General features: G+C 52.2%; 1 protein-coding gene across 2 annotated transcripts in view; it reads left to right on the forward strand.

Annotated features, from left to right (window-relative positions):
- The window catches only part of PDS5A (PDS5 cohesin associated factor A), a 1,517,933-nt gene that overhangs the window by 194,663 nt on the left and 1,309,252 nt on the right, over nucleotides 1-14,018 (forward strand). For both annotated transcript variants that reach the window (XM_086963962.1, XM_086963961.1), the window contains exon 9: nucleotides 1,770-1,885. In XM_086963962.1, the coding sequence (XP_086820088.1) occupies nucleotides 1,770-1,885 (116 nt within the window). The remainder of the gene's footprint in view (nucleotides 1-1,769; nucleotides 1,886-14,018) is intronic.

A 14,018-nucleotide genomic window follows, 5' to 3' on the forward strand; every position in this document is an offset into this window, starting at 1 on the left:
AGATTCAGTGGCAGACAGAGCTCTGCACACTCTAAAAGAATTCTCCTGTATTACATAGACAGGACAAAGGATTTCAGAAAGACTAAGCAATTGTTTGTTGCCTTTTCACCACAGCACAAAGGCAACCCCATTTCCAAATCAGGTATAGCCAGATGGATTAAGTGCATATAAATTTGTTAACAAAAAGCTAAACGCACATTAACAGTTCCCCCAAGAGCGCATTCAACACGCAAGTTAGGGGCATCCATGGCTTTCCTAGGTAACATTCCTCTAGAGGATATATGTAGAGCAGCCACATGGTCCACCATACATACATTTACCAAACACTACTGCGTGGATGTACACTCCAAACAGCAAGCTACTGTAGGACAGGCTGTTCTCAGGACTCTTTTTCAGACTGCTGCAGCTGGCACGGGCAACCACCGCTAAATGGGAGACTGCTATTTATTCTATGCACAGATATGAATTCAGCAGCCCACATGCCTCGAACGGAATATGTTACTTACCAGTATGCATCTGTTCTTGGCATGTAGGGCTGCTGACATTCATATTGCCCGCCCTCCTCCCCGGTGCCTGTCGCAGCTGTAGCACTCAGAATTAATCTCAAGCATGTCATCACTTACTGTATCCTACTCCATCTCTGCCACAATGGCGAAAAACAATCTGAGGATGGAGAGGATGCACATGCGCACTGTAGTCCAGGGGAAGAGCCACCTATCTTGTGATACTTCGAAGACTCTTCCAGGACAACAATGTGCAATCATCCGGACCCAACACTAGGCGGCGATCTATGCACAGATATGAATGTCAGCAGCCCTACATGCCAAGAACAGATGCATACTGGTAAGTAGCATATTCCTATTATTTATCAACAATAAGACCATTGATTTGGATTTTTAATAGCTATCAAAAAAGTGTTGATTTTTTTTCTAGCTCCCATTCCCGACAGTGTCTGAAAGAGACTATTAGTTATAGATTCCTTACATTAGCATTATCCCCAGGCGTCAGACTGGATCCAGAGAATTCCTTCCTCAGCAGTACCCCTGCGTGTCGGTAGGTGGCTTTGGTTGACTTCACGTCTGTCGTCACCGTCGTGCTCGCTGGGACGTCGCAGTATCTACTTAGATGCTGTCACAGACAGAGACAGAGACATTCCGAGACCAGGAGCAACCACTGATGCTCATGGCTACCAGGCTGGCCACAGGAAATGAAAGCGTTTTTACTGGTGTTTTAGCCTGCTGGCGGCAATTAGCTTGCAGCGATTTATTGCATCCAAATACTAAATTAAAGTAATTTTACTTACCTTCGAAAAATCATGGCCTCTTTCCTCTCAATAGATTTGTTGTTTCCATGTATATGTAAAGCAAAACATATACTCTTATTTTTCATAATTTGGTTTTGGATTTGTCATGTTGCTTTCTTACAGTTTGTTTTGGTGCTTCTAAAAGCTTTACACTTGTTCCATTAATTAATCCTTACTGCTCTGTGCCACAGCTACTCAGGACTGAACTAAGGATTTTATTAAAGAAATAGAACGGGACCTGATAACGTTTCTGACATTATTACGTTGTGAGGCTTCACAATCCCACCACATAATCCACTTTCCTACCATCCCAGTTCCTGGTTCTGCAAGTTTCTGACTGTAACCTGTACTAGAGAATTATTCTTCCACTTGGACTATATTCGTATGCAGCTCAACCTCGTTTAATGATTTATTGAAGGCTTTCCTTTTGGAGGATTTTTTTATTCATACCTCAATTTTATTGCAGAGCAATGATGGAGAAGAAAGGTTGGCAGTTGTGCGCCTTCTGGCCAAACTGTTTGGCTCTAAAGATTCAGACTTGGCTTCACAAAATAGACCTCTTTGGCAGTGTTTTCTTGGACGGTAAGCATACTTAATCCATTAGAAAGTTTTTCTGCCATTTTCATAATTACAGGTATTTTATTTTCCTAGAATCCGATCCAAATTGGCCAGTCTTATTAAAATGTGAATGGATTTTCTGATTATAAATGCTTTCCCATGTTGAAAACATCGTCTGTAAAGGACCTGCAGTTTTTGGGGTTTTTTTTGTACACTTTGTGTACATTCTACTTTCTCGTCCATACTCAAATATCTGAGTAAGTCCATCAGTTCAACAATGCAACTGTTTTATTCAGAGCTTTTCTGTGTACAGTGGATAAAGTTGTGTATCTTTTTTTCCAATTGAGTGGAAAGAGTTTCAAATGCAGGCCCAAAATTATCAATCATCACCACACTAAGTGATCTATGAATTTTAATCCTATTTGTCAGGAAAGAAGCGTTTGATTCTCAACCTCTTCTTGTTGTATGCGTATTTGGGTGCATAGCCAGAGTATCCTGACACCAGGAACTTTTAATAATCCAAGCTCTGCAGTTTTCTCAAAACACATATCTACTTTCTCAAAAACTACTGAATGGATTTACACCAAATCACAAAAAGCACTCCTTCTGACAAATTTAGTGTAATTCTGTTGCGATGTTCAGATTTTCCTATGGAAATTGGATAGGGGAAATTGTGTTTAGGCACCTCCCCTCCCCCCTCAGTACACAAGGCCCCCGATTACCCCATGTCCTGAAATGTTGACCGCAAACTTTCACTTTATGTTGCAGCCATCCAATCGGAACGCAACCTCCTTCAGGACTTAGAGGAGCGAGATGGCTGACAGGAAAATATGGCCTCTTAGCCAGTCAGATACTCAATTTAAAGTTAGGTGCTCTCATGACTCCCCCAAGTGTCCCTAGAAACCAACTCTCCAGATATACATAAATCCCCCCACCCCCACCTAGAGTAGATCACAATGATACGTTCATGGAAAGAATTGAGGTAGATCAACTTTAAGAGGCTCTTTCTATGGAAACTGTGACCTAATGTATAACTTAACAGTGGTACCTGCCACTTTATAATGTATAAATATTTGTGTAGTTCTACATTAGGTCACATGTTCCATAGGAAAGCATTTTTTGTTACGCAGTGTAGGGAGCTGGGTTTCTTTTGCAGTAACCCCCCACTTTTTGCCAGACTACTGATGCACTTTGACTTCTTTCCCCCAAAACTGTACCTTGTACCCCCCAATTGGCACCTCTCTGGTCACATGTCAGTCCCTTGTAAAAGGTACCATGGGTACCAAGGGCACTGTGGCCAGGAAAGGCCTCTAAGGGCTTCAGCACTTATTGTGCCACCCTTAGAGGCCCTGTACATTTACACACACACATTGCCATTGCAGGCTGCGTGTTTTGGTGCAGAACAAAGTAATGTCAACATTGCATACATCCCTGTGTGCCTTGCCTACAACCCACTGCCCTGGCATAGGTCAGCCACCCCTCTGGTTTGGTGCACTAAACCAGTGGTGCAGGTACAGTTGCATGACTCCTGTACCCCTACAGTGTCTAGACCAATTCCTAAACATTGTAAGTGCATTAATGCCATTAAGAGTATATGGTGCTGGGAGTTTGTCATTACGAACTCCACAGCACCATAGTGGCTTTACTGAAAACTGGGAAGTTTGGTACCAAACTTCTCAGCACATTAAACCCACAATGATGCCAGTGTGGGATTTAATGAAAAATTAACTCAGAGGGCCTCTTAGAGATGCCCCCTAAAAAACGACCAGCCTCTGGTGGGTTCCCTGACTGGTACACACAAGCCTGCCACCACAAGACATGATTCTGGGCCCCTGGGGTAGGAGCCTTTGCTCCTTCAGCCCAGAAACAAAGCCTTTCGTGGGCAATGTGTTAACACCTCCCCCAGGCCAGGAAGATCCATCTAAGGCCGGGGAGCTTCAAAGGCCTTGCAACCTTTGTAATACGACCCCCAGCCTCTCCTATCAGGAGCAGGCTCCCCTTCCTCTCTCCCCTCCTTTTCGGTGGGAAGACAGGCGTGAAAAATTAGCCAGCCCAGAAGGTGTGCCAACCCTACCTCTCAGATGGAGGAGACGAGGTGAAGCCCACTCTTCAGTGCACGCCATCTTGCAGATGGCAGGCACTCCCCAATCGGGATTAGGGATTGTGCCCACTCCCCTAAGTGGACCACTGACCTAGAGACCCTTAAAACGCCCCCTAAATACAGTATTTAGGGGGAAGCCCTGAACCAAGAACTAAGAAGTCAGACAAGAAACAAGAAGAAGAAAAGAAGGACTGAGCAGCCGTGCCGAAGCTAACAGGAAGACGCCCACTGGCTTGGCCCCAGCCCTACCGACCTGTCCCCTACGCGTACCTGCTCCAACGAAATCCTGGTGTGTCCTGCCTCCAGCAACCTCGAGAAACCCAGAGGACCTGCCTTCAATGCCAAAGACTCTGTCTCCTGTGAACACCAGATTTGTTCAAACAGACTCCAGCTCCACAAGGATCCGCAAGTGTGCACCACTCTGCACCTGACGCCCACGGCCCGATTTCGAGTGGCCTAACACCAAGAGGAGGTTTCCCCAGCGATCCTAATCAGAGCTCCGGCGACCCTGACCTGCCTCCAGCTGATGCCTGCAGCCTCAAACTGGAAGTTCCCCCCAACCGCGACCAGGAGCTGGTAAGAAAATCCGACCCTAAAAGTGTTCCCTGCACCCGACGCCCCACGACCTTAGGTGGCCCTACCGACGGTGGCTAACCAAACCCCAACATCCCAACTTACCTCTCCAAGTGGTGGTCGCACCCAGAAGACCTTCTTCCCGAGGCTGCAGTGTGTGCGCAAACCCGAGGCTCCCTATCAAAGCTACAGGGCACCCAACGTCAAAACAGCACTCTGCACCAGGCCGCTTCAGTGCCGCTGAGGTTGCACCTTTTGTGCTGGCCTAAACCCCATTTGCCCTGAGCTTAAGTCCAGGAGCTTTGCTCCCACAATCCAGTGGCCTGGTCATCAGCAGCCATCAACTCTAGGCACCCTATAACCCATTGGACAACATTTGGCCTCAACATTCTGCACCCCGCTGCCCTAGTGCCGCTGAGGGTGTAACAAGAGTGCATCCTTGACCCTGGGGGACCCCTGAGTCGAACCCCAGAACACCAACTCCCACAACAAAGTACTTACCTTTAAACCGATAACACTATTTTCCTCGATAGGATAACATTGACTGCTTTTCTATGAAAGTTTCGAAGTGTGGAGTTGGAAAACCTAAAGAAATTCTTTAAAATAGTACTAACAAAAACGATTTTACTTACCTGTTTACAGGAAATGTCCCAGTGTAGTATCCAGGTATACTAGACTGTGTAAGAAAAGTAATCTCAAAAGTAATTTACATGTAATTTTACAAACAAAAAAAGTATGTGTATTGTATTTACAAAGCGGTGCATTTTTCAGTAACAATATTGTAAGTCAAATCAAAGTGCACATACAAATACAATCTAAACTGTATTACAACTGTATATTTTCTGCATAGTATTTATCACTTACCTTTGCCATGCTTGCTTGGTTCTAGGAAATAAAATAACTGAAAGAATATTTTTATACACAAACAATTGGTCTCAATTTCAGTCTTTGAGTGTGTGAATTCATTTACTGACTGAGTGTTTACACTAAATGCTTAACACTGTCCTCTCGACCTCACTACCACAAATGGTGGGTGCTATTTAACTTTACCTCTGCCTACCTTTGGGTTTCCACTGGACTCTATGCACACTATGCCTCACTTTGGTATACTATATACAGAGCCAGCATCCAACAATATCTATATTATCTCTTGGTAATAGAGGGTCTGAATTTTATAGGATCCTCTCCATATACATCAATGTCCATTTCTTGAATTAGGCTTTCTTTTCTGAAGATCTGTCGGATTCAGTGTTTGAAGTGGGGGGGAAAAAAGTAGGGGAACTATGGGCGGAAAATCAAAGGGCGGAAGTAACAAAAGGATTGGATCATTAGGCGGAGTTGTGGCCAGAATCTGCACAGCATCCCAACTTTTTGTATTTGTTTGGCATTTCACTGAGCAGTTACAGCTTATGTTATTTAATTCAACCAATGGATACATATGAATATTTACGTTTTTTCTTTTGATAATCAACTTTATTGGCATTTTGAGGAACAATCATAATCATTGGCAGCAAATCAAGCATCACAGTTGAAACACATTTCATCATACACAGTTGATTAAGGTAGAGATGACCCCTCCAGAGTGGGTGTGGTAATCCCCATACAGTGCAATTGAACAATAAGACTTGGGTCTTCACGCTGACAGTAAACCCAACCATTTGCCCTACACCCTGCTGAATAATTCAGGGCAACCCCGGCTTCAAAGCTGGATTCCTCCTGTACACCACACCAATCCACCCCCTTCCTCCATCCCTGCACGGTTGGTGCCTCCGCTCGGGATCAGAACGCAGCTATGGGGGGCGTGGCTTGGGCGCCGATGGCGATGGTCGCCTGAGAGCTCGGCTCCGGGACTAAGCCCGGAATTATCCTGAAAATCGGAGGCTGCGGGGCACCCCAGACCCCGCATTCTGCTGAGCGTGCCGACGGAAACCTGCCGGGGCCCCTGGTGAAGCTCGGACGAGGGTTGTTCCGGAGTAAAACCGAAGTTTGCAGAGTTGCGGAGTGCGACCCAACATGGCGCCCGGACCCCTTTGTCCCCCTATTCGGAACTACTGAGTTGAAGAGGTGCCGCGGGTGGCGACTGGCGCCCTGCTTCGCCATCCCCGGCTGTTCTGGGCATTGGACATTACTGGATTGGACCTCTTGCAACGGGGTTGCACTCGGTTGGACGGCCGGGCGGATGCCCACGCAGTGGAGGGCACCGGGAGCGGACGCCCTGTGATCCAAGCGGTGGCCCGCCTCGCGACTCCGCGACTAGCAACGTCTTCCTGGCCAGTCCACCTACATGGGAGGCGCGACACTCTGGCGCCACAGATCACCAGAGGGAGTTGGTGGCCCTCACCCCGGGGTTATAGTGGGTGAACGGGCCTGCCCGACTCGACGACGGCTGTCTCCGCCCCCTCATCGGTGCCCCCGGACGCCGTGGCGGTGGCGTGAGCCGAAGCGGCGGAGTCTCCACAGGCTCTGGAGAAGGAGGTCGCCCGGACCCGAATTGAGGACAAGCACCCGGGAAGGTCGTGGTCGACACCCGCACACGGAGACGCCTACTACGGGACCCGCACGGAGTGCCCCTGGAGGCATGGGGAAACCCAGAGGAGCCAAGGGATCCACCCAGACCGCCTCGGACTCTGAAGCCCAGGATAAAGAGGAGCATGGGGACCCAAAAAGTTCTGGTGGCGCGCCGATGCAGCAACAGTTCGACCGTGTCCTGGAGGCGATAGAGACTACGAGATCAGCCCTCCAACAGGACATTGCTCAGGTGGCGACGAGCCTGGGCCTCCTCAGGGCGGACCATGGCAAACTTTCAGACCGGGTCAAGGAGGTGGAGGGCACGGTGAAAACCTTGGAGCCGGCGCAGCGAACCTTGGCTGCGACGATGAAGGACGCCCTATCCCGAATTGAGACCCTGGAACGGAGGGCAGAGGATGCGGAAGGCCGCAACAGGAGGAACAACATCCGAGTGGTGGGCCTGCCGGAAAAGATCGAGGATGGCGACATGGTGCAATACTTGGAGACCTGGCTCCGAGACACGGTGGTCCCGGAGGGACTGTCCTCCTTCTACACTCTGGAACGGGCCCACAGAGTCCCAGCACGGCCCCTACAGCAGGGACGCACCCCGAGGCCGGTGGTGGCGCGGTTGCTGCATTTCCGAGACAGGGACTTAATCCTCAATGCCGCCAGGCACAATGGCCCGTTCAAAGTAGCGAACAGTCAGGTGAACATTTTCCCAGATTACACCTACGAGACGCAGCGCAGGCGGTTCTCCTTCCTGGCGGTTAAGCGCGAGCTCAGGAGCGAGGGCATTCAGTATTCACTCCTATATCCTGCAAGGCTCCGCATCATTGTCGATGACAAAACCCAGTTCTTCGACACTCCGGAGGATGTCTGTGCCTGGCTCGACCTATACAGGACAGGGAAAGATGGCTTTGGCTCCTCGTCCCAACAAGCAGATGAGCCGGAACAAAGGCGGCGATCCAAGAGGGTCAGGAATCGCCGCGGCCGCACGGGAGGGCCCTCGACTACGGAGACATCATCGGAACGGAGGGGAGTGCTGGAAGTATTGTCGGAGTTGTCGGGAGCAAGGGAGGAAGTCATCGAGGAGGAAGAAAACCCGGGTGACGAGGGAGCACCATCGGACTCGGAGGATTCAGTAGCAGATAGTGCCCATACACCGGTGATCACACCGAAATCGGTGGAGGACCTTTTGGATGGACAAGGGTAACGGGGTATACTGCTTTGTTTTGGGTGGGGGCCCGGCAGGGGGGAGGCGGTTGCCGTTCTTTACTGATGACAACGAGGGGGAGAGGGTTGGGGGGCCTCTGCTTTTGCCCCGGGAGGTTTTGGCACTGTTTGGGGCTTGTTATAGTCCTGGTGGCCTGGGCGACGAGGGCCCACTGCCTCCGCCCAGCCCGCACCTGGCCCATAAGGCCTTCCTACGGTGGCGACCGTAGGATTAGAGGGGGTTCTGGGGTTGATGGAGGACGAGGTTTGGATGGGATCTAGATGGTGCAGTTTGGGTCCTGTTCTGGGGGGGGTGGGGGGGAGTTTGGTTGGTTTTTGGGTTGCTTGGTTTTGGTTGGGGAAAATGGCCGCCATCAGCGCTGGGAGGATTGACGTCTTTTCTTTGAGGGGACCCGGATGGGGGGGACTGTGCAAGAACAATCTGGGACAATGGCTGATGTTGCTAACTTGAAATGTGTTACTTGGAACGTAAGGGGGCTTCACACTATGTCCAGGCGCCACAAGGTCCACGCTTATTTAGTGCGTAGGGGAGTGCAAATGGCGCTGCTACAGGAAACTCATCTGAACAAGGCGGAAGGGGTGGCGCTTCAGCGTAGGTGGCGGGGGCAGGTCTTTTCCACGTCGTACTCTGCTTATGCCAGGGGGGCGCGAATATGGATCAGGGCAGGGGTCCCCTTCCAAGTCACGAGGACAGTATTGGATCCAGAGGGGCGTTTCGTGGCCATCTCGGGCACTCTAGGGGGGAGGGACCTGAACGTTTGCTGTGTGTACGCTCCTAATGTAGACCAGACTGCCTTCCTTTCCAGGTTATCGGGCTCGTTGGCCCACTTTTTCGCCGGGCCCATCCTGCTGGGGGGAGACTTTAACTCCGTAGTGGATGTGGACACAGACCGCTCGCATCCCCCGCTTCCCGATTCCCCGGTCCGTTGCACGGCTAAGGGTCGTCAGGATTGGCAGACCCGCTGAGGTTTGACGGACATTTGGAGGGCGCATCACCCCGCAACTAGGGATTATTCATATTTCTCGAGCCTCCATGAGTTGCATGTCAGGCTAGATGGATTTCTTGGATCGCCCGAACTGGTTTCGGCAGCGGTCCGATCGGAGTACTTATCGAGGACCATCTCGGACCATAACCCCCTCCTACTGGACCTTCGCTGGTTTCCGGGGACGCCGGCGGTGCCCACCTGGAAATTGCGACCCGAGATCCTCGAGGACAGTGTCTTCAAGGCGGACTTGGGGGAGAGAATATCGGATTATTTTGCGTCCAACGGCGGCTCCGCGAGTACTAGGGCGTTAGAATGGGACGCTTTTAAGGTAGTGGTGAGGGGCTACTGTATCTCCAAGAAGGTGGGCATGAGGCGCGTCATCCTGGCTGATCTAGAAACAGCGGACCGGGAACTCCGCGAGCTTGAGATTCGACGCCCCGGACACCCGGAATTGCAAGCACAAACGGCGGAGGCGAGGAAGAAGGTGGCAGTGGAGGTCGAACGGCTCCGCTGTTTTGATTATAAGGCCTATACGGTCCGATCTATCGCGGAGGGAGACAGGGCGAGTGCGTTGTTGGCGTGGTTGGCCAACCCTAAGCGCCAGTCTCAAACGACGACGAATATGCGTGGGGCAGACGGAACCGAGGTATGCACCCAACCGGAGATTCTTAGTTGCTTCCGGCATTATTATGAATGTTTATACCGCAGTCGCTCCGCACGTGACCCAGACCGGCTTGATAATTACCTTCGCCCACTGGAGCTCCGTACAGTGGAGCAGGAAGTGGCAAAAACTCTGGGTTCCGACATTGAATTAGGGGAGATCCGCGGGGCCATTAAACGGATGCCGAGAAACAAGACCCCGGGCCTAGATGGCCTACCAGTAGAGTTTTATGCAGCTTACGCTGACCTACTAGCCCCTCGATTACTGGTGGTCTACAGGGAGGCGAAGAGGCTGGGGCGACTCCCGAGCTCGATGTGTGAGGCGCTGGTGGTTCCTCTCCTCAAACCGGGCCGAGACTCATCCGACCCGGGGTCCTACCGTCCCCTATCAATGTTGACGGTGGACTACAAAATACTGAGCAGCATCTTGGCCTCGAGGCTGCTGGGACACATGAGCTCTCTGGTGCATGAGGACCAGGCCGGTTTCATCCCACGGCGGAACACGACTATGAATATTCGTAGGTTGTTCCGTTTGCTAGGGGAACCATTTGTGGATGCCCTGTCCCCGGTAGTCTTATCGGTGGACCTGGAGAAGGCTTTTGATAGCCTAGAGTGGGATTACCTCTGCACGGTGTTACGGAGATTCGGCCTAGGGGAGGGATTTGTCCGATGGACCACGGTTCTTTATGCTTCTGCTTCGGCCAGGGTCCGAGCGGGCCCATTGATTTCATCGCGGTATCCGGTGGAACGAGGCACGCGGCAAGGGTGCTCCTTGTCCCCGCTTCTTTTTGCACTGGCGGTGGAGCCACTGGCGCTGCACCTTCGCTCGGGAGCCCACTATACGGGCTTATGGACGTCTGCGGGCCCGCATTATGTCTCGCTTTATGCGGACGACCTGTTGCTCTTCCTAGAGGACCCGGTCGACGCTTTACGGGGAGCGGAATTGGCGCTCACGGAGTTCGGAGAGGTCTCGGGCCTCCGAGTGAACTGGTCTAAGACCTGTCTTTTTCCGGTACGCAGAGGTACCCCCGCCCCTGCGCTAAGCAGGGAGATTAGATGGGAGCCCGACTGCTTTAAGTACCTTGGGGTATTCGTTTACCACGAACAACCCGACCTCCTAGATGGAAACATTGCCCGCTGCATTCGAGCACTCCGAGGTTGCATGGACTTTTGGGCCACGCTGCCGCTCTCAGTGGCGGGACGTATCGCCCTGCTCAAAATGGTGGCGCTTCCCCGGCTATTATATTACTTCCGGACTTTGCCGATCTGGGTCCCACCGGCCACGTTTCGTCGATTACGCTCTATGGTGGTCGGATTCCTCTGGGGAACGGGCCGTCGGCGGGTGGCCCTCAATACTTTGATGAGGCCGAAAGACGAGGGGGGGCTCGCTGTGCCGGACTTCGAAAAGTATTATCTGGCGGCACAGCTCCAGACCTTCACCCAGGAGATCGCCAGGGAATTCCGGGGCCCGGAAGACGGAAGAGGGACAGGTATGGCCAGGCATGTTCTCTCCTTTATAGCGCTGCGACAACGTTTAGTCCTGCGGGACTTGTCGATGGAGGAGCGGACTGTCCGCCTGTGTTGGAATCGGGCCCACGCCCGAGGCCAACTGAGAACACCATATGCGCCTGAAATACCGTTGGGGATGCTGACGGCCCTCCCCCACGGAGGGGATTGGTCACGTTTGGCGGCCTGGGAGGATGCCGGTTTACAGCTCGTTGGTGATCTGTACGAGGACGGCGCGCTCTTGTCCTTTCAGGATCTCATTGACCGCTTCGGGATCTCCCGAGGTGACTTTCTGTTGCACTCGGCCATTGTACGAGCGATCCAGGCACACTGGAAGAACGGGCAGGAGGAACCCCACTTATCTCAGGTGTGCCAGTACGTAATGATGTCGGCGGGCACGGTGAAGGCGGTCACTTGCCTATACGGCAGGTTGATTACCGAGGGATTGGCTCCTCTCACCACTTTGAGGACCCGCTGGGAGGAGGACATTGGTAGGGAGATCCCGGAAACGACCTGGTCCCAGTTGGTGAGACGGGCCTGGAAGGGCACACGCAACGCCCGTTTCCAACTGGTCCACTATTATGTTCTCCATAGAGCGTACCTGACCCCAGTGAAAATCAGGCGTTATTTTGCCACGGCCTCGGCGGAATGCCCTAGATGCCCGGCTCAGGAGGCGGACCTCCTACACATGTTATGGGCCTGTCCAGGACTAACATCCTACTGGCAGGAGGTAGCCACGACCCTGGAGGAGGTGACAGGGAGACTCTTATCATTGGATGCGGCGGTGGGGCTCCTACACTGGTATCCCCATACCCCCAGGAATAAAATTTCTAGTAAGTTTATCGACCTGGGGCTCCTCCTTGCTAAACGAGAGGTGACTAGGAACTGGAAGGCACGAGCTGGTCCGGCGGGCAGCAGATGGCACAGTGAGCTTTTGAAGTGGGCGGCGGGAGAGAGCGCACTGAGATATCAACTGGCTTGGAGGCAGGGTAATGAGAAGGCGCAGGAGGCCGCGTTGGAGTGGGAAATGTTGGTGCAGGCCCTCAGGGATTATAGTGCCCCTAGCGACTCTGAAAGTGAAGAAGCGACTTACCCCGAGTCCCGGTGAACGTTAGTACTGACAGTCCTATTGCCTTCCCCGTGGGTCCGATAGCAGATCCTATGTTGATAGCTCCCCGGCGCTGGTGGTGGGGGGGGGGGGGGGTTTCTCTTAGTTAGTAGACATTTATGGGGAGGGGGTTTATTTTGGGGGTTTTAGGCTTGTTTGGAAAAGCAGATGACGGACAGTGCATTATCCCCAGGGTTGTGGGCTGGTTGGCTGTGTACAGACCTTATGGAGGGGGGCCAAAGGGCTTTATTCTGTTACTATTGCTTATGATACCATGCTGGTCGTTACTGTACTGATTTACTGATTCCTGCAATAAAAATATATTTAAAAAAAAAAAAAAAAAAAATCAGAACGCAGCTATGTCTCTTTTTGCTACCGCTAGGAAGAGCTTGTCCACCCTTGAGCCGTCCAGCCCGTCGAACACTCCCAGTAGCAAGCGCAGCGGATCATGGGGGACCTCCCAACCCATGGCCCGCGTGGGCTCAAGTTCCACCCCCTGCCAGAACGGCGCCAGCGCTGGGCATTGCCACACCATGTGGTTGAAATCTGCTGGAGCAGAATCGCAGCGCGCACATGCCGGTGTGGATCGCTGCCTGGCCCGGTAGAGTCGCGCCAGGGTTAGATAGGCCGCGTAAAGGTAGTAAAGTTGGACCAGGCATAGCCTAGAGGACGTAGTCGGGGTTTTTGGTGCCATAAAGGCGTCCGCCTCTTCTAGGGGGCCCATCCACCCCTCCGAACGCTCCCAAAGTCGGTCCAGGGATGCAGGGCCGTTATTCACTGGTGACCGGTAAATCCGGGACCCCCCCACCCCGTTACCCAGGTTCCCCATCATCATCTGAGCCTCCAGGGGGCTGAATTCTGGGAGAGATGTGTCGGATGGAATGTGTGCGCGGAAAGCGTGTCTGAGTTGTAGGTATTTATAGAATTGGGAATGAAGAAGGGCGTGACGTTGTTGTAGGTCAGCAAAGGTTCGGATGTGGTCCCCCAGCAGCGAGATTCCCACAAGGTACCAGCGGTGGAACCCAAGCAAGGACGAGACCTCCCGTAGCCAAGCCCCACTCCACAACAGTGTTTGTCTAGTGAGCTTCCGATCCCATTGCACATGGCGGAGGGCGGTACGCCAGTCCATGAGCACTGACCTTGTGACTGAGTGTAGGTCCTGTGATACTGGGCAGCCATATAAGAACCCCTGGATCTGTGCGAACTCCATCGTTCTAAGCTCCACCCGATAAGCTGGGTCGGACCAGCCGCCCGCAAACCAATCGTGGATCACGATGAGTCTCGTGGCCAGGTAGTAGAGAAACCGAGGGAGAGCGCTGTCTAATTCCCGGAACCAGCTTCCTGGGAGGTGGATAGTGATGTACTGCAAGGTGTAAAGGAAGCGGGGGAGGACCATCATTTTAAAAAGCGCACTCCTGCCCAGTGGGTTGAGGGGGAAACTCTGCCATTTCTTTAGGTCCACCTTCATCCGTGCGACCAGGG

Source organism: Lissotriton vulgaris, chromosome 3_2 (assembly GCF_964263255.1).
Source record: "Lissotriton vulgaris chromosome 3_2, aLisVul1.2, whole genome shotgun sequence".
NCBI lineage: Eukaryota > Metazoa > Chordata > Amphibia > Caudata > Salamandridae > Lissotriton > Lissotriton vulgaris.